The 14,059-nt window shown below is 54.7% G+C and overlaps 7 protein-coding genes across 7 annotated transcripts; 3 read left to right on the top strand and 4 right to left on the bottom strand.

The window, feature by feature from the left end:
- Positions 1 to 388: 388 nt before the first annotated feature.
- On the bottom strand, positions 389 to 1,316 carry BO86DRAFT_364834 (uncharacterized protein). Its single transcript, XM_025670025.1, has one exon. The coding sequence runs from the start codon at positions 1,231 to 1,233 to the stop codon at positions 406 to 408; it is 828 nt and encodes a 275-aa protein (XP_025526396.1). The 5' UTR covers positions 1,234 to 1,316; the 3' UTR covers positions 389 to 405.
- Positions 1,317 to 3,353: 2,037 nt separating this feature from the next.
- Positions 3,354 to 3,839, top strand: BO86DRAFT_400804 (uncharacterized protein; the record flags this gene model as incomplete). Its single annotated transcript, XM_025673728.1, has 1 exon — positions 3,354 to 3,839. The coding sequence occupies one exon, from the start codon at positions 3,354 to 3,356 to the stop codon at positions 3,837 to 3,839; it is 486 nt and encodes a 161-aa protein (XP_025526395.1).
- Positions 3,840 to 4,132: 293 nt separating this feature from the next.
- BO86DRAFT_280175 (NAD(P)-dependent oxidoreductase) lies at positions 4,133 to 4,920 on the bottom strand (the record flags this gene model as incomplete). The annotated part of the gene is made up of 2 exons (XM_025667326.1): positions 4,133 to 4,758; positions 4,830 to 4,920. Coding segments are annotated over 2 exons (717 nt in total), but the record flags the coding sequence as incomplete, so codon positions are not given.
- A 292-nt stretch (positions 4,921 to 5,212) lies between these two features.
- On the bottom strand, positions 5,213 to 6,326 carry BO86DRAFT_457148 (lipase family protein; the record flags this gene model as incomplete). Its single annotated transcript, XM_025677208.1, has 3 exons — positions 5,213 to 5,952; positions 6,018 to 6,189; positions 6,245 to 6,326. 3 exons carry the CDS (start codon positions 6,324 to 6,326, stop codon positions 5,283 to 5,285), a joined length of 924 nt encoding a protein of 307 aa, XP_025526393.1. The 3' UTR covers positions 5,213 to 5,282.
- Positions 6,327 to 8,738: 2,412 nt separating this feature from the next.
- On the top strand, positions 8,739 to 10,671 carry BO86DRAFT_341408 (GMC family oxidoreductase; the record flags this gene model as incomplete). The annotated part of the gene is made up of 3 exons (XM_025669079.1): positions 8,739 to 9,081; positions 9,149 to 10,366; positions 10,466 to 10,671. Coding segments are annotated over 3 exons (1,767 nt in total), but the record flags the coding sequence as incomplete, so codon positions are not given.
- A 787-nt stretch (positions 10,672 to 11,458) lies between these two features.
- On the top strand, positions 11,459 to 12,076 carry BO86DRAFT_272769 (uncharacterized protein; the record flags this gene model as incomplete). The annotated part of the gene is made up of 1 exon (XM_025667234.1): positions 11,459 to 12,076. A coding segment is annotated over one exon (618 nt), but the record flags the coding sequence as incomplete, so codon positions are not given.
- A 1,063-nt stretch (positions 12,077 to 13,139) lies between these two features.
- On the bottom strand, positions 13,140 to 13,820 carry BO86DRAFT_380400 (uncharacterized protein; the record flags this gene model as incomplete). The annotated part of the gene is made up of 4 exons (XM_025670718.1): positions 13,140 to 13,203; positions 13,268 to 13,382; positions 13,485 to 13,716; positions 13,788 to 13,820. 4 exons carry the CDS (start codon positions 13,818 to 13,820, stop codon positions 13,140 to 13,142), a joined length of 444 nt encoding a protein of 147 aa, XP_025526390.1.
- Positions 13,821 to 14,059: the final 239 nt, after the last annotated feature.

Raw genomic sequence — 14,059 nt, 5'->3', positions numbered from 1 at the left:
CGCATTCCAGTGCACCACTTTGACCAACATGCATTGTAAGAGCATACTGAGAAGATTGAACTGCTCAGTGATCAGCAGCATGTGGAATGACGCAGGAGTATGGTCCCTACAGTAGTCGAATGGAATTCTAGACAGCGACCTCGTGTCAATGCGTTCGAGGAATGCTTCCCCCTTCACCCCGTAGCAATGCACATAACTCCACCCAGAATTTAAACATGAACTTCAATCTATCGTTCATTGACCATTCTCCAACTAAGCAGCATCTGCATAACATCGTCAACTAAGCTAAACATGTGTACATCGTAATTCCCGTCCCGGACGGCCCATCCCACAATCAATATGGACTTCAATCCAACCCCCATGCTCACATCAAATCAGTGCCTCCATCAACATCGCCACCATCACCTAGATAGTGTACTGTCGCTGCAACCACCCGCTCTCAGGTCGCGTGGAGCAACCCGTCGCCGTGCTGCAGGTGCCCTGGTCATGCACGGCGTACTCGTAGAAGATGTTTGTTTTGTCCTCGATGTCCGAGGCATCCAGGTTGACGGGGTTGTTGTTGATCGCGTAGCCCAGATAGCCGGTCAGATCGGGGTGGGAGCTGGCGTCGTTCAGGGCGGAGGTGGCGAAGAAGGCGGTGGCGTAGTGGTCGCTGTGGTCGCCATCCCCAAAGCTGTTGTGGTAGTCCTGGGTCTTGAGCTCGTCGGGCTGGAAGTCGTCGATGAGCGAGGTGAGGGTGTGGATCAGCTCGTCGCGGGTGTAGGTCGTGCCCGACCCGTCGACGGTGGTGATGTGGTCGATCGCCCCGTCCCACAACTTCTGCAGGCTGTCGTTGTTGTCCGCCGCCCATCCCGTGCCGTCCATGTTGCCGTCCGGCAGGTGCAGAAAGATCAGTGAGATGGACGAGTTCTCCGACAGCGTGTAGATCGAGATGTCCTTGCCGGGGATCCCCGCGTCCGTCTCCGTCCAGCTGTTGCCGGCGATTGCCATGCGCGCGTACGCTGCCTGCGACCCCAGCTGCCGGTTCTGCCAGTAGCTGGTGCCCTGGCCCGCGTCGCCGGCCGTCAGGAAGATGGTGCGTACCGCCTGGCCGGAGAGGATGTCGCGGATGAGGTCCGGGCTCAGGAAGAGGAGATCATCATCCTGGTGGGCGACAATGTTGAGAGTGTCCGCTAGGGCGAACGGGATGGAGCCCAGGAGGGCGAGTTTGCTGAGGAGGGTTTGGGGCTTCATAGCTTAGCTAGATCAATGTGCACTGGGTATATGGAGAACTGTGGGTATACTGAGAACGCGTGGCTGAAAATGAATGAATCAAGCAGAACGCACGAAAGCTTGAGGAAGCCGTCGAGTCCAAGACGGCATCGCGTCTTGTTTATATCTTGTTGTATACTTCTCAGCGAGCTCAAAGAAGGTCGTCGCGTGCCGTATGGCTTGCATTCCGGAGCCTCGGAGTGGCCCAATATAGTCACCACCCCTTGCGTGTTCGGTCCTGATGACGCCAGACAAACTACTCATACATTGTGAGGCTCAAAGCCATATGACAGGAGTTTGAGGAGTGGTACGCGTCCTAGAATACATCTGTGGCTTGCTGGGCTGTGACTTGGATCGACAACAGAGCTCTAAGGTTGGAGAAATGATGCGGTTGAGGTACGCTATGATCCCGTTGAGGGTTGGCGCACATTCCGCGGCTGGAATGAGGATGTAACACATGGAGAGGTTCGGCCGTAGGTCAGAGTGGTCGCGTTGTGCCTTGTTGTGTCGGGGGGAGACTGTTGACGTTTCATGGCTGGCAGCCACTGATCCATTGTCTCGCGATTATGTGCGATCATAGAATACTGTCTAAGCTCAGTAGCGAGTGTAGTGACAGAACCGAGCAGAGCCGTTAATAAGTAGTAAGTATCGTAGTTGAACAGCATCTGTCTAGGGGTAAAGACTAAGCGCTGCTCGGAGGCGATCGGAAACCCGGTTTCTAGGGTCATCATGGATTAGGGCAATCTTGCCTCTTTTGGTGAGACGATCTGTCGCATCAAGCCTGCCTTGCCTAAACTTCGAAAGTGACCTCCATTGCATGGTGGCTCCTGTACCCCAGAACAGACTAACTGCAATTTGGCCTTTCCCTTACGCAGAGTTATTCAGGCTTCTTTCGTTGTAAGAAGATGTAGTTGAACCTGTAGCAACGATACCCTCTTGTGATATCTCTACGTGATTCTGGAGATCGTTAGTCCCGTACAGTACAATGCCCTTCAGACGGCCGGTCCCTCACCCGTCTGTTGAATGTCTCCTGTCGCAGTTATCTGCTTAAGAGGTAGCCTTTAGCTAGATTATGGTCAGCGAACCCACTATACAAGCCTCAAGAGCACAATGTAAATTGCCGGTTCTTTTGCTAACGGTCCCTGGTCCGGATACATAAGTACAGGCTCAAGTCAACGCCCAGCGAAGCTCCATTTCTTAATCCCTGGACGAGTCAGCTGCGCACCTTCATTTCCCAATCAGAATATTATACTTCAACCGAGCTAGTTTCGCTAGGCATTAACTACTACCAATGCTCCAGTAAGATCTTTCCTTTTCAATTTTGTACTTGGGGACTAGTCTAAAGGTAAGATGGCAGCCGGTCTTGGAACGCCATATGTCGACAGCCGTTCTATATATATTCCCTCAGCTAAACTACAACCCGCGAAGAGCACGAAGTCGTGATCGAGGGTTTACATTGATTACAGCCCCTCTAGATCACCTCTTTGGATTTCTATTTTGATTTTGACTGTTTTTTGGGGTGGATTTGTGAATTATTCCACTAACCTATGATGTGAGTAGCCAGGAAGGGTCTATTATATACACCAACAATTGCACGGAGCCCTCTCAAGACTGGTCCCTCTACTAATCAATCCCACATGTCATGATATAAGATGAATAGCTTGTCTCCAAAATCAGACTAAACTAATAGCTATACCACAGACCACCAATAATCATCGATCTATGCGACGTCGAGCCCTGGCACCCTAGGCTCAGATTACTGCGGAACTCCTACAAGGTCAGCCATATTCCATTTATGTCGGACAGTATGAGATCTCTAACCAACGACAATCTCCGGAAGACACTGCTAAAATCCACCACACGACAACCACACATTTCAATACCTGACGAAGCTCTCCTCAAAAAGATGCAAGTCAACAAAGAAGCCTGCACAAAGTTCAAGATAAAATGCGAATTACCGCTAAATTGGCCGGTCGACTCCACCAGAAGATATTATATATAGAAAGCCACGAAGTATCAACAACGGAGTCCACCCCTCACCACAACCTCCTACGCATTCACCACCAGAAACCCAGCGATACACCCCCAAGCAACCAAACCCAATGGACAACCGCCCACCCACCCCCACCTACGTAACCCTGAACCACGGCTGGTACGACTACTTCATCCACCGCCTCGAGGAGGGCGGGTACCGGTACTATCTTGTCGTCGGCGCGCAATACATCTTCTGGGCGTTCCCGCCGTGGCCGGACGCGCCCATCGTGGCGGTGGTCGTGCATGCGGACAAGATGGAGGAGTTGATCGGGTGGCTGCTCTCGCTGGGGTTCGTGTCGTGCCTCGGCTGCGGGCGCCGGCAGGTCGGACGCCACTTTCACATCCAGGACTGTCCTAGTGGGGAGCTGGAGCTGGTGCTGTATGTGCTCACCGAGACGGAGCAGCTGGATCTGGCTGCAGGCCGGGAGGATCGCGATGCGGATTCCCCGGGTGCGAGTATGATTCGGGGCCCGAGAGGGGCTCCAGGGTCGGGTTCCATGCCCTGGCGCTGTTTTGACTTCGCTCGTGGCTCGTTGAAGTCGAGAGACAAATGAGGAAGTATGGCACGTAGGTTTCTTGCTAGGCGTAGTCCATTTCAATGGTATTCCAATCAATGAATTGAATTAAAACCTCCTTGATTAGTACGAGCTTATAAGCCAAAGCTTCCCGCAAAATAAATCTAAAATACCAGCATCCATCCATGATCGCCAACCCCAACCCTGACCAAACAACTTCACCCCAAGACTCACCAGGTAATACTGACCAACCGTCCCCAAAACCCCCCCGCCCACCCAATCCCCATGCCCTTGACCTTCTCCTTCACCTGCACGGGCCCGTCAAACGCCAACACGGCGTTCTCAAAGATCCACCGCCCGACCTCCGTGCGACTGATGCCATACCCCACGGCAGGCTCCTCCTCCGTCCCGACCCGGACCTTCTTATCCTTACCCTCGACCAAGAAACTCGGCCGCACGATCAGATAGCTCGCCAGCGCCCTCTGCTCCCCCTCCGCCGCATCCGCCCGGATCATCGCCTCCATCGCCTTCTTGTCCGCGTGCGGCACCTTCAGCATCCAGTGGTACAGCGGCAGCATCATGACCGGCACGTCGCGCTTCGAGTCCACGCCCGTCGTGCTGATGACGGCCAGCTTGGGTTTCCCCTGCGCGTGCTCGTCGGCCTGGAGAGCGTGCAGGGTCGCCAGTAACGTGCGCATCCCGTCCTGGCAGACGGTCGGGTTCTCGAGGGTCGGGTGCAGCAGGTTCGCAAAATTGGGCTTGCTGCCGATCCCGCTGATGATCAGGTCGACTGTTCGGGGGGAGAAGGTGCCCGGGATTTGGTCGGGGGCGAGGAGGGTGGTGCGCACGGCCGCGGCGTCGGTGGCGCTGCCCTCGATGATGTGCAGGTTTTTGAGGGCGGGGGCCGGGAGGTTGTATGGGGCGAGCAGGGTGGTAAGTTTTTCGGGCGTGCGCACGACTGGAGATTGTTAGTTGTGGTGATGGTCATGGTGGTTGTGGTTGTGGTGGTTCTGTTTTAGGGTTACGCACTTGCGTTGCACTTATACCCGGCCTGGAGGGCTAGAACTAGGCAGTGGAGGGTGCAGCCGCCTGTGCTGCCGAAGAAGGCGATCGTGGGGAGGGAGTCCGGGGTGGGCATTTTTGGGGGGTGGATAGAGGAGGTAGAGTGCTGATGTTTGGGATTTTGATGCGATTTCGAATATTTTGAAGCTGTACGCAAGGACATATTTATATGCTGGTGTTTGGCGCTACAGGAAAAATGCCCCGCGCAGGGACGGAGGCTTTGACAAGCCGTGGTGTTTTGGCCCCAACTCCGCCACTTTCCTCGTATCTTATACCCACCGAATCTGTAACCGAGGAAGACATTGCCCGATGAATCCTCCAACTGCAGAGACTTTAATGCGACTCCACTGCTGAAACTTACAGAGTACACAACATAATCATCAACATCATTAACTCATGCCACCCGCACCAAAGCGCATACTACTCCCCCCTCCGCCAAGGCAACCCCCGTTCCTTACACCCATCCACCAACTGAAAATACCAGCGATGAGCCGATAACCCCCTCAGCGAGGGCGAGCCCGTGCCCGTGTTGCCCGCATAATTGACGGACCCCTCGTAGACCGCCACATCCTGGGGGCGCACGGTGACATTATCGCCGGAGAGGATATGATACTCGGGGCTGATATGCACATAGTCCATGATCAGCAGCGGCAGCTTCGGGATTGGATCGTTCGTATGTGTGAAGCGGTAGTTGCCGCCCTGATTGGTGATGAACTGCGCTAGCGCCTCGTTCCCCACCCGCGGCGACGCGTAGGCGTACAGCGCCGCCCGGTAGCCGCGCGACCGCAGATCCGCCGCCGCCAGAGTCGCAACTGCCGCGCCAAGACTGAAGCCGACCAGCACGAGGTCGTAGCTGCTGTACGCCTGTTGGAGCTGCTCCAGTTGCTGGATCACATCGTTGCGTATCAGCGTCCATGAGGTCCAGAAGCCCAACTCCGCCCGGCAGCCATCGCACAGGTGGGGGTCCGTGAAGACGAACATCACGTCCGCCAGCCAGTTGCGCACCGAGTACGAGCCGCGGAACGAGATGACGCGCCGGCGGTGGGTGTGGTCCACGGCGATGAAGCCGGCCGTGTCGGTCATCGTGGCACTATACGATCAAGGGGGTTAGTTGAAGTTGAAAAGTCGGCCGGAGGAACCCTCTGGATGGTTTACTTGGAGAAGGCGAGCGCAATGCTCGTGTTGCTGGCTTCAATGGCCGGACAGCCGCGGTCCCAGCAGCGGATCCTCGCCCCTGAGGACTTGGGGTCATAGTTGTTGCTGCAGTAGGCGGCATCGGCATATTGCGCAAAGAATGCGAACTCGGAGAGTTGATGGGAGGAGACATCTGATCGGGGATGAGTGGCGCATTGATCAGGAATGAGGGGAGCTAATATACGTACCGCGCGCGTGCAGGGCAGGAAAGGCCTGGCTCAGCGATGTCAGCACCAACAGCACTACTATGAGGGTACTGAGAAGAGCCATTCCGTGTTGCGGAGGAGACGGATGATCAAAAGCAGATGGCGGAGATGCTGTCGGGGGAATTGGAGATTGGGTCGGCTATATGGGCTTCTCAGGCTTAGCTCGCTACAAAACTTCAGACTCATCCAGCAACATGCAACACCATAGCCCGTCGACTCTCAGAGTCAGGCTCCGAGCTCGATCACTTGGCCGGATCGGAAGAACCGCACGAGATGTGTTTATAGCAACCCCACCCGGATGGAGAAGGTGCAACCAGTGAGACGGACTCGGCTGATGCCCAGAAATAAAAGGCTCAGCATGATAGGTAATTTCAGGTTAGTAGTCGGATGGTTGCTCCGAGATTACGTCGAGGCTGGCTCAGTTGTTCATCAATTTGATGGTCCCGGGGAGCCACCCAACGAGACCTTCCACAAGGGATGCGCATCAGCCATGATTGAGTTCCTTGGGTCACGCGTGGAATGTACGGTGGCTTTCAACAAAGTCAATTTACATGAACCTCGCAACCCACGCAACTTTCTCGACTGATCATCTAAGCTTTCGTGTTTGGATGGCGTGGTGCCCATAGACCTTGGACGAACCGACGCTCATTGACTATCAGGAAACTTGCGCTGCGAGGAAATCATCGGGGAAGGGACCGAGGAGTCCATCATGCGGAGATTCCCCGCTTGATTGTGGTAATCGTGCTTGATTCCTGATTCAGCTGACGAATTCTTGTCTCTGCACTGGCTTCTATTGCTCTGCGACGGAAGTTAGTGAATTCATGACGTTACAAAGCACAGAGGTGAAAACCGCCTATCTTCCAAAAGTCTCAGCGTTGGTTTACCCATTCATTTTCACCAATCGTCCGACTGGCCGCTGCATGATAATCAATCATATCCATCCAGGTCACCGTCAACGAGATGTTCTACAAAGGCAGTGACACGTTGACAAGCAGGCTCGCCAGATCACGTGCTACCGGAGAATGCCTTATGTACAATACCAAACTAGACCGACTTCTTCCTTTCTCTCTTGTCAGGAAAGAAAGATTGCGATGGAGCTGAGAAGCAGCAGCGTCAGGTTGGGGTCACACTCGGCTTGGGCCTCGGCTCTGGTTGGCTGCGGCTCTCCCATGGTCCTCGTACAGTGCAACATGAGGTTGTTCAATCTTTGTCCGATCTTTCACCCCGCATTGTGTCCTTTGCTGGTAACATCCCCGCGGGTGTGTTCGTCATTGATAATGCGGCTGGACAAAAAAGCACTTGTCCGACCGTGGGACATATCGAGTCTATCAGGCGCCAACCCGGTTGGGAACAACTCAGCGAACGCACTGCGACTCGGGTCCTGCGTAGTGATAAGGTCCGACTCGTCAACAAAGGAGTAGCGTCATTTCCACGAAGACCCTCAGTACCAGCAAGCTGTGATAATCAGCAATCAGAACTGGATATGAGCGATGAGGGTTACTCTCAGCCGGCACCTCCACGTGGCGACAAGCAGAATCGCTCCCTAGCGCTGCCACGATACTGCATGACACCCTGCAGTCCCCTCGTTGTCCGCGATGCCAAATGATCCGACCGGCGAAGGTTCAGCAGACTCCAGGCTGCGAGCAGACATCGCCCGGATAAGGTCCGGATCCGACTATGGTGCTTACTTGGCATCATCTGGTGCAATCCGCTTTGATATGCTCGGGTCAATGCATTCGACGGATTTCCCTTCCCATGTGAAAAGCTCCGGCTCGGACGCTTTCGCATGCTTTGCTCCTTCGATGACGATCTCTTGCAGAGGAGATTATAGGATGCAGCGCAGGATCTCCCCCTCGCCACTAGTATTTTCTCCGAAGTTGACCCGGCCACCACAAATCGGCGCGAGAGGGTGAATAGTAGTGAGACAAGGTCAATCTATCATCAACTCAATTTACTCCGAAGCGATGCATTAGATTATCATTTTCCCTGAAGTTAGTGTCTTGGTCCCCGGCGTAGGCAATCTATATGACGCCAGAAGAGGGAAATGGGTCCGATGACAAACTCTTAGTCAGGAGAACGAAGTTTTAGGCAGCAAAACTAGACTCGAATCAGCAGTCAACCAGGGACTGGACCCTGATCGACTCGAATCCATCCGTGCCGAGCCGAAACACAACCAGTCAACTTGCTCCTCGGCATGCCGAGTCTGGTGGAGTCCGATTGATAACCTTCAGGGTTGTCTTCACCGGATACCCGTTTTTTGTTTCAACGTCAATGGCGTGCTGGACTCCACTTGACGGCCTGCCCGCGGAATTGTCCCGTCGCGGACAGACCGTGTCTGTATCTTTGTTCGGGTGCGAAGAGAGGATGAAGAACAGGGCGGAAACCGCCCGCTTGCTCTCAGGGGGAGAGGTATATAACTTTGGGGGATGCTGGCGGACTTGTGCAAGAACCACCAAGCTCAGACGTCCGTTTCGCCATGTTCCGACCGATTGTTCTTCTGAGTGCCCTGACGGCCGCGTTGGCCTCGCCCATCACACACGCCCCCCAGGCCGAATACGACTACATCGTCATCGGTGGCGGCACCAGCGGGTTGGTTATTGCCAACCGCCTGTCGGAAAACGCCAATGTGTCTGTCCTGGTGATTGAGGCGGGTGATTCGGTGCTTCACAATGCCAATGTCACAGCCGTGAATGGCTACGGGCTGGCGTTTGGCACGGACATCGACTGGCAGTACCAGACGGTCAACCAGACCTATGGCGGCAAATCCCAGATGGTGATGCGGGCTGGGAAGGCCTTGTCCGGCACCAGCGCCATCAACGGTATGCTATGCCCCATTATCTGCTCAGTCTCTCAGACATGCTTACTCGTGTTCTTCTTTATGTTCAGGGATGGCGTACACCCGTGCCGAAGACGTGCAGATCGACGCCTGGCAGCAAATCGGCAACGAGGGCTGGACCTGGAACAGCCTGTTCCCCTACTACCTGCAGAGCGAGAACCTGACTATCCCGACCCGCAATCAGCGTCTGGACGGGGCGACCTTCAACACCTCCTACAACGGCGAGCAAGGTCCGTTGACGGTGGGATGGGGTGAGATCCCGACCAACAACTTGACTGCCACGATCAACGCTACCTTCCAGGGCCTGGGGGTCCCCTGGTCTGAGGACGTGAACGGCGGCAAGATGCGCGGCATCAACATCTACCCAGCTACCATCAACGTGGCCGCCAACGTGCGCGAGGACGCCGCCCGCGCCTACTACTGGCCCGTCGCCGCGCGACCTAACCTGCACCTGCTGCTGAACACCTTCGCCAACCGCCTGGTCTGGCAGGAGGAAGCCCGTAAGGGCGAGGCCGTCACAGCCGCCGGCGTGGAATTCACCACCGCCAACGGCACCACCACCACCGTGGTGACCGCGCGCCAGGAGGTCATCGTCTCCGCAGGCTCCCTCAAATCCCCGGCCATTCTCGAGCTCTCCGGCATCGGAAACGCCACCCTTCTGCAGAAGCACAGCATCACCGTGCAGGTGGATCTCCCGGCCGTCGGCGAGAACCTGCAGGACCAGACCAACACGCACGCCGAAGCCGCCACCCACGCCACCCTGGCCGGCACCAAGTACGTCGTCTACCCCGACATCTACGACGTGTACGGCAACGAGACGGCCGCCGTGGCCGCCTCCCTGCGCAAGAAGCTGGACGACTACGCCCACGCCGCCGCGGAGGTCAGCCACGGCGTCGTCACGCCCGCGCACCTCAAGGAGCTGTTCGAGGTTCAGTACGACCTCATCTTCACCCAGCGGGTCCCCATCGCCGAGATCCTGTACTACCCCGGCGGCAGCGCGAGCATTTCCTCGGAATCCTGGACGCTCTTGCCCTTCGCCCGCGGCAATGTGCACATCGCCTCGGCGGATCCTGCTGCCATGCCCGCGATCAACCCCAACTTCTATATGTTCGATTGGGACGTCGACAGCCAGATTGCTGTGTCAAGGTACATCCGAGAGACCTTCAAGGCGCAGCCGCTGCAGGAGCTGGTGGAGGGGGTGACGGTGCCGCCGCTGCAGGATGATGCGTCGGATGAGGAGTGGAAGGCGTGGTTGCTGGATGGGAATTGTAAGTTGCACTTCCCGACTCCTCATTCTGTTTTCCTTCCCGTTGAGACAAAGCATCAAGAATGAAGAAAGAAAAGAGAATGTGGCTAACGTTTCCTAGACCGCTCGAACTTCCACCCCGTCGGCACCGCCGCCATGATGCCCCGCGAGAAGGGCGGCGTCGTGGACCCCAGCCTGAAGGTGTACGGCACCCGCAACGTGCGCATTGTCGATGCCTCGGTGCTGCCCTTCCAGGTCTGCGGCCACTTGACCAGCACCTTGTATGCCGTCGCGGAGCGGGCGGCTGAGTTGATCAAGCAGGAGTCTACTTTGTTTTGAATGGTGATGGTTTAGTTGTATGTTAGAGAATGGAATCGATGTTCTTTTAATGGAGCATATGGTTTGGCATGTTTCAAGTCATCGCTAACATGGTGTAACTAGCTGTAGCACTCGAACTTGAACTCAAAAACCCCTGTGTTTATCTATCTATCTATCTACAACTCCATTGGTTCTTTTCTCTTGCCTTTCATATTGTGCCGCAGTATACAACACTTCTTCCGCCTATCGTCACCCTCGGATTGCCCCATGAACCGCGTGGATCCTGCCCTATAGGATAGAGGAGTGGGTATAGGAAGTAAAGAATCAGACATTGGAAGTATATGTGAATATCTCAAATAGGAAGAAGCTGGCGCTATTAGGTAAAGCAAACCAATTGATTATACGCATCACTATCATCATCATCATACATACATTATCCCACTACTGATGACTTCTAGGTAATTCGATTGATCACATCCTTGATTCTAACTATGTACCTAACTTATAGCTAAGGTAAAGGATGCTATACAATCCAATATCAGTAAGATACATGTAATGTATGGTACTTTGGTCGCCTGCTTCCACATGACCTCCCTGTAAATGCTTCCCGCTTCTCCTTCGGGCGAATGTTGAGACTCCTCCATTCCTTCTTTACCTACTTGACTCAGTTAGGATGAACCTACCTCAGGTAATCCTCAGCCAATTGCCTACCGTTGTCAAACGCGGTCTGCTTCCTCTTACTCTGCTTCGCAATGAGTCTCACCTGTCCTCGTCCCAGCTGCATACCAAAGTACTATTGTCGGGAATCAGACTGATAAGCGATTCCACCTATGTTTTCCTCAACCTCGCGGACAACACACTGGATGATGTTGACGTATCTCTGCGGCTGGACAAGCAACTGAGGCTCGACCCTCGCTCGGCGCGCTATGGGCTTGGTGCTCTCGAGAAGCTCCCACTCGAGATTCTCCACCTCATCCTCCTTGCGCTGGACATACAGTCAATGACGGAGTTCCGTCGCGTCAACAAGAAAGCAAGGCTCGTCACGGGCTCAATTCCCCAAGACCGCCGAATCCTCGCGCACGCGCCCGCCGCCATCCACGGCAGCCTCCACCTCGAAACCGCACGGAACTTCTCCTGCCAGGCTCTGTCCGAGACACTCTCCACCGCCGAGTGTGACGGATGCGGCGATTTCGGCGGATACCTTTACCTGATCACCTGTCGCCGCGTGTGTTTCCTATCTCTCGGCGAGAAGACCGACTATCTTCCCCTATCACGGAAGGATGTGATTCGCAAATTCGGGCTGGACCCTATTCATCTAGCGCGTCTGCCTCGCCTGAAGAGCTTCCCGGGTCGTTACTCACCTCGAGGGATTAAATGTCGACGCCGTGAGACCTTGTTCGATCATTGCTCTGCAAGGGAAGCGGGGATCGCGGTTCATGGGACAGCTGCGGCGATGGACAAATACGCGTCGGATACGGTCTCCAAGCAGCTCGAGGCCTACAATTCGCGACTACCTTTGCGCCAAACGAGTCAGAGACCCGGGCGGCCCCCCAGGTCTGAAGACGCCTTCGAAGGACAAGGTTCGAATCCCAAGCGCTTCATGGGTATTATACGTGCGCCATTCTTCAGCCGCCATACGCCATCCCCCGAATGGGGATTTCACTGCTTGGCTTGCAAGCCCAATCATTATCGTCGACCACTTCATTGGCGTCGAAAGTATACAATCAACAGTTCTTGAGACCATATCAGAGAATGTGGGGAAGTGATAGAGGGAAAGCACGTTCGGCGAATTAACCCAGAGTAATAGACATGTTTGAAATATGATAGAAAAACCAGCCACTCATCGGAGCATAACCTCATCAACCCATCTTTTAGCCCGCCGCCCTCATCAACTCAGCATCTCCTATCTGCGCATTATGTCTCTGCCTGGTTTAACCATGTCTCGAGCGCACATGTGGAGCGAAGGGTCCATGGATGGAATGCGCGCCGACCAATCCGGCGAGCTCACCAACCACACCCCCGGCTCTTGATCAGCACCACCACATAAATAGCACGTGAGATACTTCGAAGGAGAAGCGCTCCAGTTTCGCTCGAGATAGCACTTTCCACCCTCGGATACCAGAGCTCGCCCAACTCGAATTCCCTTCTGCCCCGGATAGGTGAGCACCCAACTGGGGATCGACCTCCTGTAGGCCGAAGTCAACGAGACCGACCAAAGCTTTCTCCGTCTCCTCGTCCACGGCCGAGCCATCAAAGATTGCTCGACCAGGCCAAGCAACTGGGGTTGCGACTGGCATACACGTCCATGGACCAGAGACAAAGTCGGTCTGTGTAGCTCACCATGTCATGCAAAATCTCACGGATTCCGCGTGGGAAGTCCTTTAGTTTGTTCAGCAGACGGTCTTGTGGGAGCTCGATAGTAGTGGATTGTAAGGAGAGTGCCGGGCTTTCTCGCTGTGTGGTCTGCAGCTGCTCGCTCAACATAGATCTAGACTCCAATTAGGGTTTGGTCGGTTCTCGGTTGCGACAATCACCTCTGTACTGTGGTTCGAATGTCAACCGGTTATCACAGGAATTCCCTTAAGTTTGGCACGTAAATACATACCACGTGATCACAGCAGCCACGCCCTCCAGATTGATATTCTCCAGACCACCCCGCTGGCAAATCATAGCCAGTGCACCACGCCTCGATTGTGGGCTAAGCCTGCTCTGGGACTGCACTGGCCATCAAAATAGTGGGCCATAGATATTACAGTACTGTCTGTATTGTATGGTGCTCAGCAAGATCATAATACTTGCAGCGGCAGGGGGCTCAAACTCACAGTGCTCAAACATCCGACTCACGGTCGCAGCGTCCAGCTGCGATGGGGAAGTGTAGAACGGGTCGAGGAGCCCCAGACCCACGGCTTCGGATACCCAATACATCTCCGCAAGAGTCTGTTCAGGTTGTTCATCCTTCGGGGTATGAGAGAGTCGTTTGGTCGCGTTGGACTTGGCATGTGATCGCCAGTTGTGCCGGCTGGCGTAGGAGCGGATCGCCGCCCGTGTCGGCTTCTGCCGGAGTTGTTGAGGCCGAGGTGACATCCACAAACTCGAAGACCGTATCCATTTGAGAGTTCACCTACTTGGTAACAGTTGAGGCTTTTCCCGGTCACCATTAAGTCAAGAGTTGTTGCACTTGTTGGGAATGAAGAATGATGAAGACTCAACCTGACATGTAGACAGTAAACAGGCCCAGGAGTCAAAGCGCGGTTCCCAGTTCGGAAAGCGTCGTGTCATGTGACCGGTACACTGAAATCAGCGCCAGGCCAACTGAAATAGAAGTGCACGTTTCTACTTGAAAACTTTGTAAATAACCGATCAATAGAGAACGTAAGCAATTCCAAGCACGATACTG

Source organism: Aspergillus japonicus (genome assembly GCF_003184785.1).
Source record: "Aspergillus japonicus CBS 114.51 unplaced genomic scaffold BO86scaffold_34, whole genome shotgun sequence".
NCBI classification, from domain to species: domain Eukaryota; kingdom Fungi; phylum Ascomycota; class Eurotiomycetes; order Eurotiales; family Aspergillaceae; genus Aspergillus; species Aspergillus japonicus.
This window is presented reverse-complemented; position numbering and strand designations above follow the sequence as displayed.